Raw genomic sequence first — 14,032 nt, 5'->3', positions numbered from 1 at the left:
ACCCCTCTGACACCAGCTCTTGTCCTATCTATCCTAGGGTTATTTTGAGGATTAGATGAGACAATGGTATAAGGCACTTAAAACTCTTTTTATAAAGTACTCTAAAATGTTCAGGACTGCCATTTTATCATGTAATTTTCATTTTTCTGAAAAATAGAGTATTTCAGTTTTTGTGCTCATTTGTTTCATAAATTCTTTGTGTTTAGTTTTTAAGGGAATCCTTCTTTTTGCTCAGTGGCAATAACTCCTTGTATAACAGCACATAGAAAACACTGAGTAGAAGTGGCTTCTCACTGGAGTGAGTTGATGCCCACTGGTGGTGCTCAGCCAGCTCTCGGGACAAGGGGCTGGCCATGTCTTTTCGGCCACCAACACATGGGGAAGGGATCCCACGGGTGATAGGAGGGTGTCCACTTCATTTGTTGGGATTTAGTCAGAAAGCTAGTTAAAAGTAATTATTTGGGGGAACAGTCTCCATCACTGTAAACTTAAACCTTACAGCTCTTTACTTCTAGCGATCAATGGTAAAGTGCTACCTAATTTACCTGGCAGTTACAATGGAAAAACTAACAAACATTTCTGAAAATAATTTTGTAATCCCAGAAAATGAAGTAACCCTTTCAGGAAGTTTTTATAAAAGCTTTCGGCTAGGCCTGATGTGTTTTAAATGCCTGAATTCACTATTTCTGTTCTATCATTTCTAGAGAATAAAAGCCCTTTAACTTAAAAAAAAAATCATTTGACAATTATTTTTCTCATGCTAAAATAAAATTTTTAATGAGGAAAATTTTTTTTCCATTTTGCAGATATTTTGAAAAACAGTTTGAACTGTCAGAACAAACAAAATTACCAATGTTTCTTCATTGTCGGAACTCACATGCTGAATTTTTGGGTGAGTTAAAGCTAAAATCTCATTTAAAATTTAAGAATTTGCAGATATCAAGCTATTTGCTAAAGCTAAAATCTCATTTAAAATTTAAGAATTTGCAGAGATCAAGTTGTTTCTGTTTTAAATTCACAGACATAATGAGAAGGAATAGAGATCGGTGTGTAGGTGGAGTGGTAAGTATAGAAACTGCCTTTAATAAATGATGTTGGCCTCTATAAAGTGATTCAGATGTCAGCAATAAAGTTATGAAGGTTCTGCTCTCTCTTATTAGAAAGGCATATAAATTTACTGTTAAATCTATAGATCAGATATGGTACAAACATAAACCACACTATTTTAGTTACATTTACTTTGTTCAGAGTACAAGAATGAGTACAGAATTCTGTTCACAAGAAAACCCCATGAATTTAGTCCTGCACATTGTAATAGTCTGCATGATCTTTTTTCTCCGCTTCTTCCATCAGCCGTTCTTTAGTGTTCTTCAATTTAAATTTTGAGCAAAATATAAACGAAATTTAATAATATTTTAAAATATTTTAGCACTCTTTTCAGGTTTACCTTCTTAATTTCTTGTCAACTGTATTTATTTACTGTTACCACTCTGATTAGAGACACATTCTCATTTCTGTAGTTTGCTTCTGCTCGAAACACTTCTCTATGGTCATTTCAGTCATTAGTCTTGAGAAAGTTCCATAAATAGTATCTGTCTATCACTTAGCTTGGGTATCCATAGCAGTGATTTTTAATTTTTTTTTTTTTTTGGATCATGGACTCCTTTGAAAATCTGCCTCAGAAAAATGCTCATATGTACAATTTTCACATGTAATTTTAGGAGAGACTCACTGGTCTCTAGCAAAAAAGCTGTTATCCACATGTAAGTGGACTTTCTCAGTTCAGGCCTGTGTTGTTAAAGGGTCAGCTGTAGTTTAAAAAACTTAACAGCAACAACAAATCCAACCTAAATGTTTGACTTTTATCAAAAGAAAATTGCCAAATAAAGAATTAATAACTAATTTTCTAAAATGGTTTATGAGGGTCGTATTTAAAATTATCTTATATTGATGGAGGCTATGTTTTCTTTCTAGTCAGCTGGAAGTGCTGAGGGGAAGAACAAACCCTGTTGAGCAGCTGTGTAACAGTTACTTTTGAGAAACATGTTACCCACAGTGTATTCAGACTCTCTGGATGCTATATTAATGTGACTTCACTTGTTAGGTGTGTTTAAAGGAGTCTTGTCACTTATGATTACATAAATACATCTGAAGTGTGAAAATTTTTGCTTTAACTCCTTTATCTTTGAAGGAGAAAAATTCCATCTCAACCCTTTTTGCTTGCTGAGCTGATATTATTGACTGTATAACAATTTACAGTTTCTAAGCAATGTTCTTACAATCTCTTTATACATCTTAAATTTTTCTCTTAAAATTCACTTCTCTTCTAGAAAAAAAAAAAGCATCCTGTAACAAAAAAATTGAACATTTAAAAATATTTTTTAAATAGTCTTGTAACATTTTACCTTTTCCTCATGCTTTTGCCTAGAATGTGGCTCTCTCCTCCAGTCCCCTTTCCTGGAGGTACAGCAGTAGTGCTGGTGCAGAGACCTCAGCACAGCCACAGACAGAAATTCTAGGCAGCCATCTCCTTCTTGCCTCATCACATTGGAGATGATGACAGGTTATAATTGTGAAATTTGATATGAAAATAAAAATTGTAGGGGCCACATTTGAAACCCCATGTTCAAAAAACCCCTACTGCGTTTATATTTTTGCTTAGACAGTCCTATTAATGTTATTTAGAATTTTAAAGAAAAGTAATTATTATAATAAAATTATGCCTTCATGTCCTTAGGTGCATTCATTTGACGGTACCAAGGAAGCAGCAGCTGCTTTGATGGACTTGGGTCTCTACATAGGATTTAATGGTTGGTAGGTCCTTGAGTTGTTTTTTGGTTTTCGTTTTTTTAACTTTTATAATTAAGCAGATTCCTTAAATTGTTTTATAGGGAATTACTGATAAAGATTTAAATTTATTTTTATTAAAATTTATGTGTTTTGCATTGACCTTGGTCTGTGAATTTTAGTGATAAATGTAAGAAATGAAACAGTATGTTACTATTACAAATTAAAGCTTGAAAGCTATAAACTGCTATCCTGTGTTCCAGTAATGGAAAACAATTTTCTGTTGAGGTTAGCAGGTACCTTTCTCTAGCAATGCAGTTTATTCTCGGATCAGTTTATCCCTTTAAAACGTATGTGTTCACAGCATTGCATATACATATACACAAGTGATGTCCACCTATGGGGGAAAGGTCATACTATGACATAATCATCTTCTGTATCTCTGTAGGCCAAGAAACTGAGGCTCAGAGAAGTTAAGAAACAGGTGTAAAGTCACTCAAAGTGTGAGAACCTGTATCCTCTTCCTCACTTGGTGACCTTCCTGCTGTTACACACACTAAACGTCATGCACCCACTACAGTCTGCTAGCACAGCTGGGTCCCTGGGCTCATTTTCTTCCAAATAATTTGATGAGCTTCTACCAGTGTCGTTCCTCAGGTTATCAGTGTAGCTCATGAAATAAACTGCAAAATAAATTGCAAAAAGTAAGACTTCCTTTCCCTCTTCAGTGTTTCATTTCCTTCAAATCACTACTTTTCCAAGTACTTTTATTTTTTTTATTTTTTTTTTTACTAAACTCCACTTTGGAATATAGAATCATGAAATTAATTATTTGCTATAGAGTTCAGACTTATTTAAATGTCCTAGATGCTGCTTTCATATTTTAAATAAATTGATGATTTAATTAATTTATATATTAACATGGAAATAATGCATGCATAAAGTAGTATTAAAAGACTTATAAGCACAGTCTCCCAGCATGCCATCTACCCCAAGTTAATTTTTCCAGAGCCAACCACTTTACTCTTTATCACCTTGTATCTAAATATTACATATATGCTATTAACTCTTAATTCATTCCCTTTGTCTATTCCCATTAAGGTGTTTGAGCACTTTAGTTCTTTATCCAGTACTGCCCCCCACCTCCATTATTTCCTCTATAGCCCTCTCAATGTAGTTATTTGAGAATTTTTGGTTATATGCATATTACGTGTTTTCATTATTATGTCTGTGTAAAATACTGTTGACTGCTGAACCATGTGATGTACCACTTTTTTATTTTCCTGGAGTAACTTTCCTCATATTTTTATTTACTTGGCTTTCTTCAAAACTTGAAGCCTTCTTCACATTTTTCAACAACTCTGTAAAATGCTTTTTTCTATTTTTCCACATAAGGAAACCTGTGTGGATAATCAGATAATTCGTTAGTTCCTGACCCTTCTATCTTTCTGCTACAGTTTGGACTAGTGTCTTTTCTGTATTAGAACTCCTATTTTTAAATCCCATGTATTCTATTTTGTTTTGATGGAACACATGTTTGCAAATGAATTAATTCTCTTCATCTTGAAAGTTTACCTGGATAGTCAATGAAAGGGGAAAAAAGAAAAACATACTTTCACTTGATATTTTTTCTAGGCATAAAATTCTAGATTAGAGATCATTTTCACTGAGGATTTACAATATCCCAGTTCTAGGTTCCAGTCTGTATTCTGTTTCCCAATACATTACCTGTGACATACTTCTTTCCCTGTGGAATATTTTAGTTATTTATCTCTGGTATTATCAAAATGTGCAAAGGTGTTTTGATGGGTTTTTGTCATTCTCCACTGGCCCCTTCCAGCTAGAGGCTCATCTTTGTCAGGCCTGAGAAGTTTTCTCAATTTTTTTTTTTCTATTCTTTCTTTGTACCTCCCAGGCTGATACTCTGATCTCATTTTTTAAATTATTTGTTTATTGATTGATTTTTGGTTGTGTTGGGTCTTTGTTGCAACGCGTGGGCTTTCTCTAGTTGCGGCGAGTGGGGCTGCTCTTCATTGCGGTGCGTGGGTTTCTTATTGCTGTGGCTTCTCTTGTTGCAGAGCACAGGCCCTAGGCACACGGGCTTCAGTAGTTGCACCACGTGGGCTCAGTAGTTGTGGCTCATGGGCTCTAGAGTACAGGCTCAATAGCTGTGGCGCACGGGCTTAGTTGCTCCATGGCATGTGGGATCTTCCTGGACCAGGGCTCTAACACGTGTCCCCTGCATTGGCAGGAAAATTCTTAACCACTGCGCCACCAGGGAAGTCCCTGATCTCATTTTTTTATTCTACAATTTCTATCTAATTTTTTTCCTCCTCTCAAACAAGTGCTTTATTTTTCAACCTTTTTTTTTTTGGCTGTACCACATGGCTTGCAGGATTTTAGTTCCCCGAACAGGGATCAAACCTGTGCTCCCTGCAGTGGAAGCCTGGAGTCCTAACCACTGGACTGCCAGGGAATTCCCTTTTTCAACTTTTTAAGGAAACTTACTTAAGCTTTTGTTTTCAGTCTCTGAAAGCTCTCATTTTTTTTCCTACCGTATTCTTGTTTGGTAGATGCAGCATCTTCCCATCTCTCTAAAGATATGTTATATATATATGCCATTTAATGCTTTTATTTCCTCTGAGTTCCTTTTCCTCTTTGTTTTGGTCTCTATCATGATAGAGGCTTTCTTCAAATGTCAGGCAGTTCTTTGCTGTATATTTTAAGAGCAAAGGGGGAAAAACTGTTGGAAGTTCCGTGGGGAGATAGCCCATCAACTGCAGGCCCACAGATGGCCAACTGACTTTCTCGCCGGGGAATCCTTAGTGTCAGCTTGTCAAGATCTTCCTCTGGGTTTGTTCAGTTTCTCCAGAGAGGGCTCCTCTGATCCCTGGTGGGAAAATGGGATGAGAATTCATAAACATACCTATGTTCTGAAGCAGGATGGTACTGGAGAGGGGATGCCTCCGTTCAGTAAGCAGTCAGTCTCCATTTCTAGTCCATGCCTCACCCTGCCCTCCTCCCTGCTGCTTGTCTTCCAGTCCAGAGATGGCACACATCTCTCTCTCTGTCTCTGCCTCTCTCTTTGTCTCTGCCTCTCTCTCTCGGGCCAGGGTACAGGGCAGTTGTCATCTCTGCACCAATTTATTGGAAAGTAATCTGAGAATCCCATCTTCTCTTTACCCTGACTTTTCAAGCAATCCCCATTTCAGTCCCCTGCCCTGCCCCATCCTTTCTAGGTACCTAGTTCTTCCAGTTCTTAGAACTTCCTTGGGAGAATTTGTTGGCTTATCTTCAGTATCTCTCTACAGGCACATAGCACTTAAGTCACTTGGCACATAAACATAGATCGTTTACCACTTCTCTATCTACTTTCTGCTTTATATTTTGTGATGAGTTAGAAATGTCTCCTAGTTTCATCAAAACATGCTGTTTCTTATTTTGGGATGATTTTCAAGAGAAGGGGGTAGAGACCTTTATTTCACAAACTTGAACTGTACGTCTGTCTTAGAGGTTTCTAAGTGATCTTGAGTTTATAAAGACTTGGCTTTAAGCTAATTGCTTGAGATTTTTTTTCTCCTACATTAACTCAGAATTAATGGGTCAGTAGTTTATTTAGTTGAAGTCAATATTTCTGTACTTCTTTTGAAATTCAGTTTAGAGTAGTCTTAATCTGAGTTTTCTGGGGTATGGTAATTTAATCTGTTTACATTATGATATAGTCTTTGGTTTCTAAAGATTAAATTAGAATTTTTTCCCCCCAAGAAAATGGGAAAGTTTCAAATTTGACCACAGAATTATGCACATGCTCTTCCTTAAATGGGAAACCTTAATAGAGATTCTGGCTTTGATTAAAAATATTTCTTCTGATAGTATATAGTTCTGTATTTAGATCAGTTTTTTTTTAACTGATGTGTAGTTTATTTAAATATTGTTTCAAATGTACAGCAAAGTGATTCAGTTATACATCTTTTCCATTATAGTTTATGACAAGATATTGAATACAGTTCCCCGTGCTATACAGCAAATCCTTCTCGTTTGTCTATTTATATATGGTAGTGTACATCTGTTAATACCATACTCCCAGTTTATCCCTCCCCGCCTCCCTTTCCCCTTTGGTAACCATAAGTTTGTTTTCTATGTCTGTGTAGATCAGTTTTTACAAGCATTAATATATGTAGGAAAAGAGTCAATCAGACAATTTGTTTTCATGAGATTAAAAATATGCAAATACTCCAAATATTTGGTCATGTTTTAAATTTAGTATCCATATCAAATATATCAGCATATTTTAGAAAATATATTGACCAAGTATTAAGCTGGTTGAAAATAAGAATTTTGTTTTTTTCTAGAGAACACTAACAAAAGGCTGGTACTTACGGTAAACCAGACACACATTTCCCTCCTACCCCTCCTAAAATGCTAAAATAAAATTATATTCAAAAAGGAAAAGTAAAGAAAAAAAGGCCAAAGTTTTGCTAATGGAGAAATGTTTTGTAGATTTCTGGAAGACAGATTAAATTGGAAGAGAAAACTTAGACGACTGTACCACTAAAGGGCCTCAGAGGAGATGGGAGCAGGTGTTGCAGACAGAATCCCAGAAAGGCTTCGGACTTAGAATGGCGACCAAAACAGGGTGATTGAAGGCCTATATAGAGAAAGATACCAATCCCCATATCCACTCCCATGCACAGAGTACAAAGGAGCAAGCATTTATACTCGGGGGGAAAGTAATTTTTTCTCAAGAAAACTGAACAAACTGGATTATTGAGGACTAAGACTTGGAATGCTTATGTCGATCCCAGAGGAAAGCATTCAGTGGGTGGAACGGGATCATCCAGGAGTTGATAATTGATGGGGCTATAGGTAATAGATACATGGAGAAGGGGGTGCTGTGTTATTCTAGTTATGTGTATATTTGAAACTCTCCATAATGAAAAGTTATATCAAGTCCTGAAGTTAAAAATGCAACATAAGGACAGTATGTCATCACATATATAGCAAACCATCCCAAAACTCATTGACATATTACAGTAAACTTTTTTTTTTTTTTTTAAACACTCATGGGTCTTTGGGTCAGCTGGGGTTTAATTGATAGAGGTGAACTCTGCCACAGGCTCCATGTTGGGTTCAGATCTTCGCCATGTGTTTTCATTCGGGATGCCCAGGCTGAAGAGGTAACAGTTACTTAGTGCATGCTAATCTCAGAAGATCATGAGGGTGCCATTGCAAATCACGAAAGTGCATTCCAAGCCTCTTGGCCATATCATCCCATTGGTCAAAGCAAGTCTTGAGGCCATGGCCAGATTCAGGTTCCTTCTTCCTACTAAGAAATCATGGCAAGGGTGCAGATATGTAATTCTGTCAAATGAGAGAGAATTGGAACCAATAATCCTGTCTATCTCAGGGTGTGAAAATGAAAATTAATTCCCCAGAAAAAAAGGTATGAAAGAAACAGGGCCTCGGAGACCAATTCAGGAGTCCTAAAATTGACTAATTGAAGTCCCAGAGAGAAGAAAGAAAATGGAAGAGGAAAAGTCCTGTTTTTCCATAATATGTTCCCAGTTAGGGGTGGGGAAGAGTCTAAATTGGAAGATTCCAGCTGCCTAAATGGATGAAAAGGTTTTATGCCCGGACACATTATCACGTTTCAGAATATCAGGAGTAATGGAAGATCTTAAAAGTTTCCAGATTTGGGGGTGGGTTGTGGTGGGGTCTAAACAGGAATAATAAAACTGGCATCTCCTAACCAGCTTTCTAGTTTCATACCATGTTAAATACTCATAGTTCTAACAGTGATTGTGATTTTCATCCTTTGTGAAGATTCTATTTCTGATTAGTGAAACATGAACCTTGAGTATCTGATTCCTTCATACCAGTGAATCCCTGGGTATTTGGCCCATAAAGAAATTGGCCATACCTTCAAATGCAGCCTTATGAGCTCTAAATTATGCAAATTACCCAGAGACGCAAATAAATTCTTTTCAAAGAATTGTTTAACATAGACTGTTACAGAAAGTTATTGGACGATCAACCGAAGGCACAAAAAATTGCACCCCCTAAAGGCAGGATCTGGTTGGAATAGATCTTAACCTGGATTCTGTAAGGATGGGAATGTGCAAATACTTTCTAAAGTATACTTCCATTGTAGCCAACCAAAGTTTTGTTTCAGGATTTTGGGTTAGTTCTGTAATCTGTTTTAGACAAGTTTATAATATGAAAAAGTTGCTGTTCATTAAATGCACCTTTTTATTTTATATATGAATAACTTTTTTTTTTCAAGCTCACTGAAAACTGAGGCTAATTTGGAAGTTCTGAAGTCAATACCTAGTGAAAAATTAATGATTGAGACTGGTAAGTTTGCTTTTAGAACTTAATTTTCATATTAAACCATACCCAAAAAGAGCTAGAGAAAAGTAAACAAGTATTATTTTATTAGCATGCTCAACCTCAACAATTACACTTTTCAGGAAGTCTTTGGGAGCTGTAATGGAAAATATTTACATAAGCGAGTTTTTCAATTTTAGAAGTCTGACTAAGCCTAAGCACTTAAGAATGGAACGTCAGACCATGTGGGTAACTAAGGAGGCTGTTGTATTAAACAGGAGTCTTAACTAAGCATTTCACCTCAGGCTTTCAAAAACTATTCAGAATTTTTTTTAAACAATGTCTTCTTTGTAATGGCTTAATTGTACAATACTTTTTAAGTAAAGTGCAAACATTTAAATCAATTGGATTTAAGAATTTTAGCAATTAATCTGCTGCCTCTCAAAGTAAGACAAAGTTAGAAGCTAAAAATTTTATCTCTACCCTGAGCTCAAGGCTCTTCTTATACACATGGACTTTTTTAGTAAAGTCAAGACTGAGCCATTCTGAAGAAATCAGGTGTATTTCCTTGGGGAGTCATGAAAACTAAATTATCTTATTAAAAATACAATGGTTGTAAAATGTGTAAGCTATTACAATTCTTTATTAGAGATTTAGGTAAGTAAATAATCCCAGTATTCAAAGCCACTGTTTTTGGGACTTCCCTGGCCGTCCAGTGATTAAGCTTCCACTGGAGGGGGGACGGGGTTCGATCCCTGGTCATCAGGGAACTAGGATCCCGCATGCCACGTGGCACGGCCAAAAAATACAAACAACAACAAAAAACAAAAAAATCAAAGCCACTGTTTTACATTCAGTAGGGGCAAACAGAAGTTTAACTTAAATGTTTTCATGTTACAGCTGTATTTCTTCTAGCTTTAGATTTTTTAAAGCATACCATACACCAACAATACTGTTAGTGGGGAAAAAAAGAAATAAAAGTTTAAGAATTTGTACAGTTCAAGATTTTATCTTGTACTTTTCTTAAAGCTGTTTTCTGTTGCCTTTTACCATTTTTTAAGCTGAATCATGGTGTATATTTTAGAGGTTATATAATAGTTTAATAATATTCATTAAAAAACAATAATTTAAAAAGGTAAAAATCTCTTTGAGAGACTTCTCTTTCTTCGCTTAACTCTAGATGCACCTTGGTGTGGAGTCAAAAGTACACATGCTGGATCAAAATATATAAAAACTTCATTTCCCACCAAAAAGAAGTGGGAAAATGGGCACTGTTTGAAAGACAGAAATGAACCCTGCCATATAATGTAAGTATCTTGTTTTCATGGTGTCCAGAACATTGAAGTCAACCATCAAATGCCATTTACAAAATGAACTCAAGGGACAGAATTAAAGTTGGGTGAAATCCAAGTGAAGTTATCAAACACCATTTTAATGCAGTGATTTGGAGGAATTCGTGCCTAATTGCTGTGTATCAGCTCCTTTTTTCATATCCTCTCAACCCAGAGTGGTTTTATTACAGAGTAAGAACTTCATGTGATTTTGGTCATTTGTCATTTTGTAGGGAGGGAAAAAGATCTTAAAGCTATCCATACATAGAATCACCTTACCTGGCTTAAGTTCTGTTATCTTGCAGGTTTCCTGCTGATGTATAAAAGCACAGTCTTAGCAGAAGACCTTTTTTTAATGGTATCTGTATTTTAAGTGATTTGACAGCTTGAATGAACCTAAGAAATAACACAGTTCTTGAAGCCTCTGAACAAAAGGACAAATTATAGAAATGATTTCCTTTTTCCAACCGAGAAAAAGGGCAGAACTTTATAGAATTTTATTTCCTAGGGAAAAAAAAACTAATTCAGAATCATTTTTTAAACTAATACAGAGCACATGTGAAAAGGGCGGTATTACACATCTAACTGCCAAGGAGCTGTACAGCATATTGTAATTTATAGGAAAAGTTTATTTTAATGGGCCTGTCATCCAGTTTCTTTTGTTGCACAAGCAGTAATTTAAATCTGACTGTATCAATCTAGTATGGCTTACCAGTTCGGGCAACTGGATATATTTATCACACATTCATAAAAATTAATATAGGATTGTTGTAGTAATTCCTTTAATATGCTCCATCTTTTTTTAGTAGTTTTAACAGGTAAGAATATATTAGATAAGCCAGCTCTAAAATTCAGTGAGCAGAAAAATAAAGAATTATTCTATAAAGATACACTGGAAAGATTTTCCTTTATTTTTATTAACATGCTGATGTTGGCAAAGACTTTAAAACTGAATGTTTTAAAATCTGTAGGGTGAGGAATATATTTAAACTCTGATTAGTAAAGAAACACTTGTAATTTTTATGAAATGTAGGTACTTGCAAGTTCAGTCCAGAGACATTTCAGTAATTCTTTGGAGATTTAAAAGGACAGTAGAGACAAGAAACTGGCAGTTTTCCAGCAGCCAGCTTAGAGGAAGTAGTTGCCAACAGTGTATCTAAATTGGTTTTCCACACTGCCTTAATCTTAAGTAAAAGTATAGCTGTTGACTTTAGCTGCATATTTTCAAGACAAAATTTTAAGGTGTTTCTAAATGCAGACTATTAAGAACCAAGAAGGCTTTTGAGTATCTACTGCAATCATGAATACCAGTTCTGAGTAGGCAGAGCTTGGGAAAATCAACATTTGCAAACTGAAAAATTTTAAACCGCATTTCAGAAATACACATGCCCCTAGTCTAATGCGAAATATTAATTAGCAAGTTAATTCCTACTTACAAAGTCATTTTTATAAACTCCATCTGTTAAGAGTTTTATGTTCCAATTATTTGTATAGAGATCTCTGCCCCCCCCCCCCGCCCCCATTAGATTATAAGTTCCTTGAAATACATTTTGGAGCTCTTGCCAAATATCAGGAAAGGTACAAGTTACTGAGACTACACAGAAGAATCAAGACCGTTCCCACCCTCATCCCACCAGATGAGTAGGTACACTGTGCCAGGCACTTTGGTTAAGGCGTTAACCAAGTCTGACAAGGATCCTCCTAGAGCAAACAAGCAGATAAAAAGTATAATCCAAGATAGTAGTGCTGTTATAGAGGTATGAACATATAACTGGGACCATAGGACAGAGCAGCTGCCTGCCCTGAGGGGAAATGGAGTGCTTAACTAAGGTGACATTTCATCTGTTTACTAAGTTGGACCAGGAGTTAGGCCAGACCAAGACAAACACCTTCAGCGAAGGCAGACTGAAGAAGAGCTTGGAACAATGACTGCAGTGTGGCATAAAGTAGGATGCTCGGTAAGTGATAGGGAAGGTACTGTAAGGCCAGAGAGTGAGGGCTTTTGTGTGCCACCCTTAGGAATTTAGATTTTATCAGAACCCAAAGGATTTTAAGCAGGAACGCTATTAACTGGTATCAGTGTGGAGAAAGGACCAGAAGGGAGATTGGTGGCAGGAATCATACTGATTTCCCAGTATTATGTATTTCCAATTCCAAGTAGTTAATAGAAGAAAAATCTAGTTTGCTAAGAAAATTGAATCTTTAGTGTCACTTTCAGTGTTAACAGATTTGCTTTTAGCCTATTTGGACTATACAGATAAAAACTGTATAGTCAGTTCATTTAATATAAACAAGGCTTTTGTTACTCCTATAGAATTTAAAAGTTCCAGTTAATCTGTAATCTCTGTCCCTGATTCCTTTAGGTGTTCATATTTTAAAAACCCATAAAGGGAACAAAAAGCTTAAGACAAAGAATATTTCAATGTCTAATTCTGACTTTGAACTTTCTAATTCATGTATAAGAAATATTGTCTACATATAATATTGCTAGAAAACAGCTACTGGTAATTATCATTATTCTAGGCAAAGAAACAAAGATTCACACCTTTCTGTTGAAGGGGAAAACATAGGACGTTCTCTCTCCCCATCCCCCCCAATAACCATACATTGTTCTAAGTAACTTGCTCTAACTTCCTTTGTTGTCAGTCTGCTGGTGGTGATGCAGCAATTTCTTGCTGTCCTTTACGACCAGTTCTCTAAGCAGTGGCTTTCAAACTTTAACTGCTATCCCCACAGTACCACACTGTGACTCAGTACACTTGCATGTATAAATAAAACCCAAACAAAAATGAAACAGTACTTGCCTTACTAAATGCAGTGTGCTTTTCCTTTTTATTTTTTAAAAGCGCATCATGACCCACTAATGTGTAATTAACCCACAGTTTAAAAGGACTCTTCATTTCCACTGGGTTAATTCCGTAATTGTGGTACACATAATATGGGCTGGTTTTGTAATTTACTTGAACCTGGTGCCTGGCTCTAGTTATATGCAAGACTGTCTCAGAAATTTGTCTTTAACTGCTCTGTTTTAAATATCCTAGCAGTTAAACTTTCTGTTAACGTTGCTGAAACCTTTAACGCCTGCTCGGCTTTTTATGTTAAAAGATGCTAAAACAGTATCTTTTCCTTTATGTGAAAAAAGATAATACCTTTAAAACAGAATATGTACTTAGAAATGTAACCATCCATTTTTGTTCTGTTTTAGTCAAATACTGGAAATAATGTCAGCAGTAAGAGATGAAGATCCACTGGAACTAGCCAATACGCTATATAACAACACTATTAAAATATTTTTTCCTGACATGTAACTGGTATGTGTCTCCCGTTTTTCCATCATGTACATAAAATTTCATGGTAAAACTTAAAAGTTTCAATAAAGGAATTCTCTGGAAGTTGTCTAAAGAGGTATTATATCACTATATGCCACCCATGAAGTCAGATGAGAATTTTTTAAAGTCACTTAATGTCTTAGTTTAAAATAGTGAAATCCCCCAAATATTTCATGTTGTAATCTCTTCAAAAGTTCAAAAGGACAGTTTTATGTCAACTCTGCAAACAGATTGGCTAACAAATATAGTGATTTTTAC

General features: G+C 35.8%; 1 protein-coding gene across 6 annotated transcripts in view; it reads left to right on the top strand.

Annotated features, from left to right (window-relative positions):
* Positions 1–13,837, top strand: part of TATDN1 (TatD DNase domain containing 1) — a 38,058-nt gene extending 24,221 nt beyond the window's left edge. For 4 of the 6 annotated variants that reach the window (XM_033419836.2, XM_049700543.1, XM_049700541.1 and 1 more), the window contains 6 exons: positions 807–892; positions 1,022–1,062; positions 2,738–2,814; positions 9,071–9,141; positions 10,295–10,421; positions 13,651–13,837. In XM_033419836.2, coding sequence (XP_033275727.1) covers positions 807–892; positions 1,022–1,062; positions 2,738–2,814; positions 9,071–9,141; positions 10,295–10,421; positions 13,651–13,753 — 505 coding nt within the window. In that variant the 3' untranslated portion in view covers positions 13,754–13,837. Of the gene's footprint in view, positions 1–806; positions 893–1,021; positions 1,063–2,737; positions 2,815–9,070; positions 9,142–10,294; positions 10,422–12,299 lie in introns of all 6 variants that reach the window. The other 2 variants (XR_004480962.2, XM_033419837.2) reach the window with 2 other exon arrangements.
* Positions 13,838–14,032: the final 195 nt, after the last annotated feature.

The sequence above is a fragment of the Orcinus orca genome, chromosome 17 (assembly GCF_937001465.1).
Source record: "Orcinus orca chromosome 17, mOrcOrc1.1, whole genome shotgun sequence".
Taxonomy (NCBI): Eukaryota; Metazoa; Chordata; class Mammalia; order Artiodactyla; family Delphinidae; genus Orcinus; species Orcinus orca.
The sequence above is the reverse complement of the archived record's forward strand: the minus strand, read 5'-3'. Positions and strand labels throughout refer to the sequence as shown.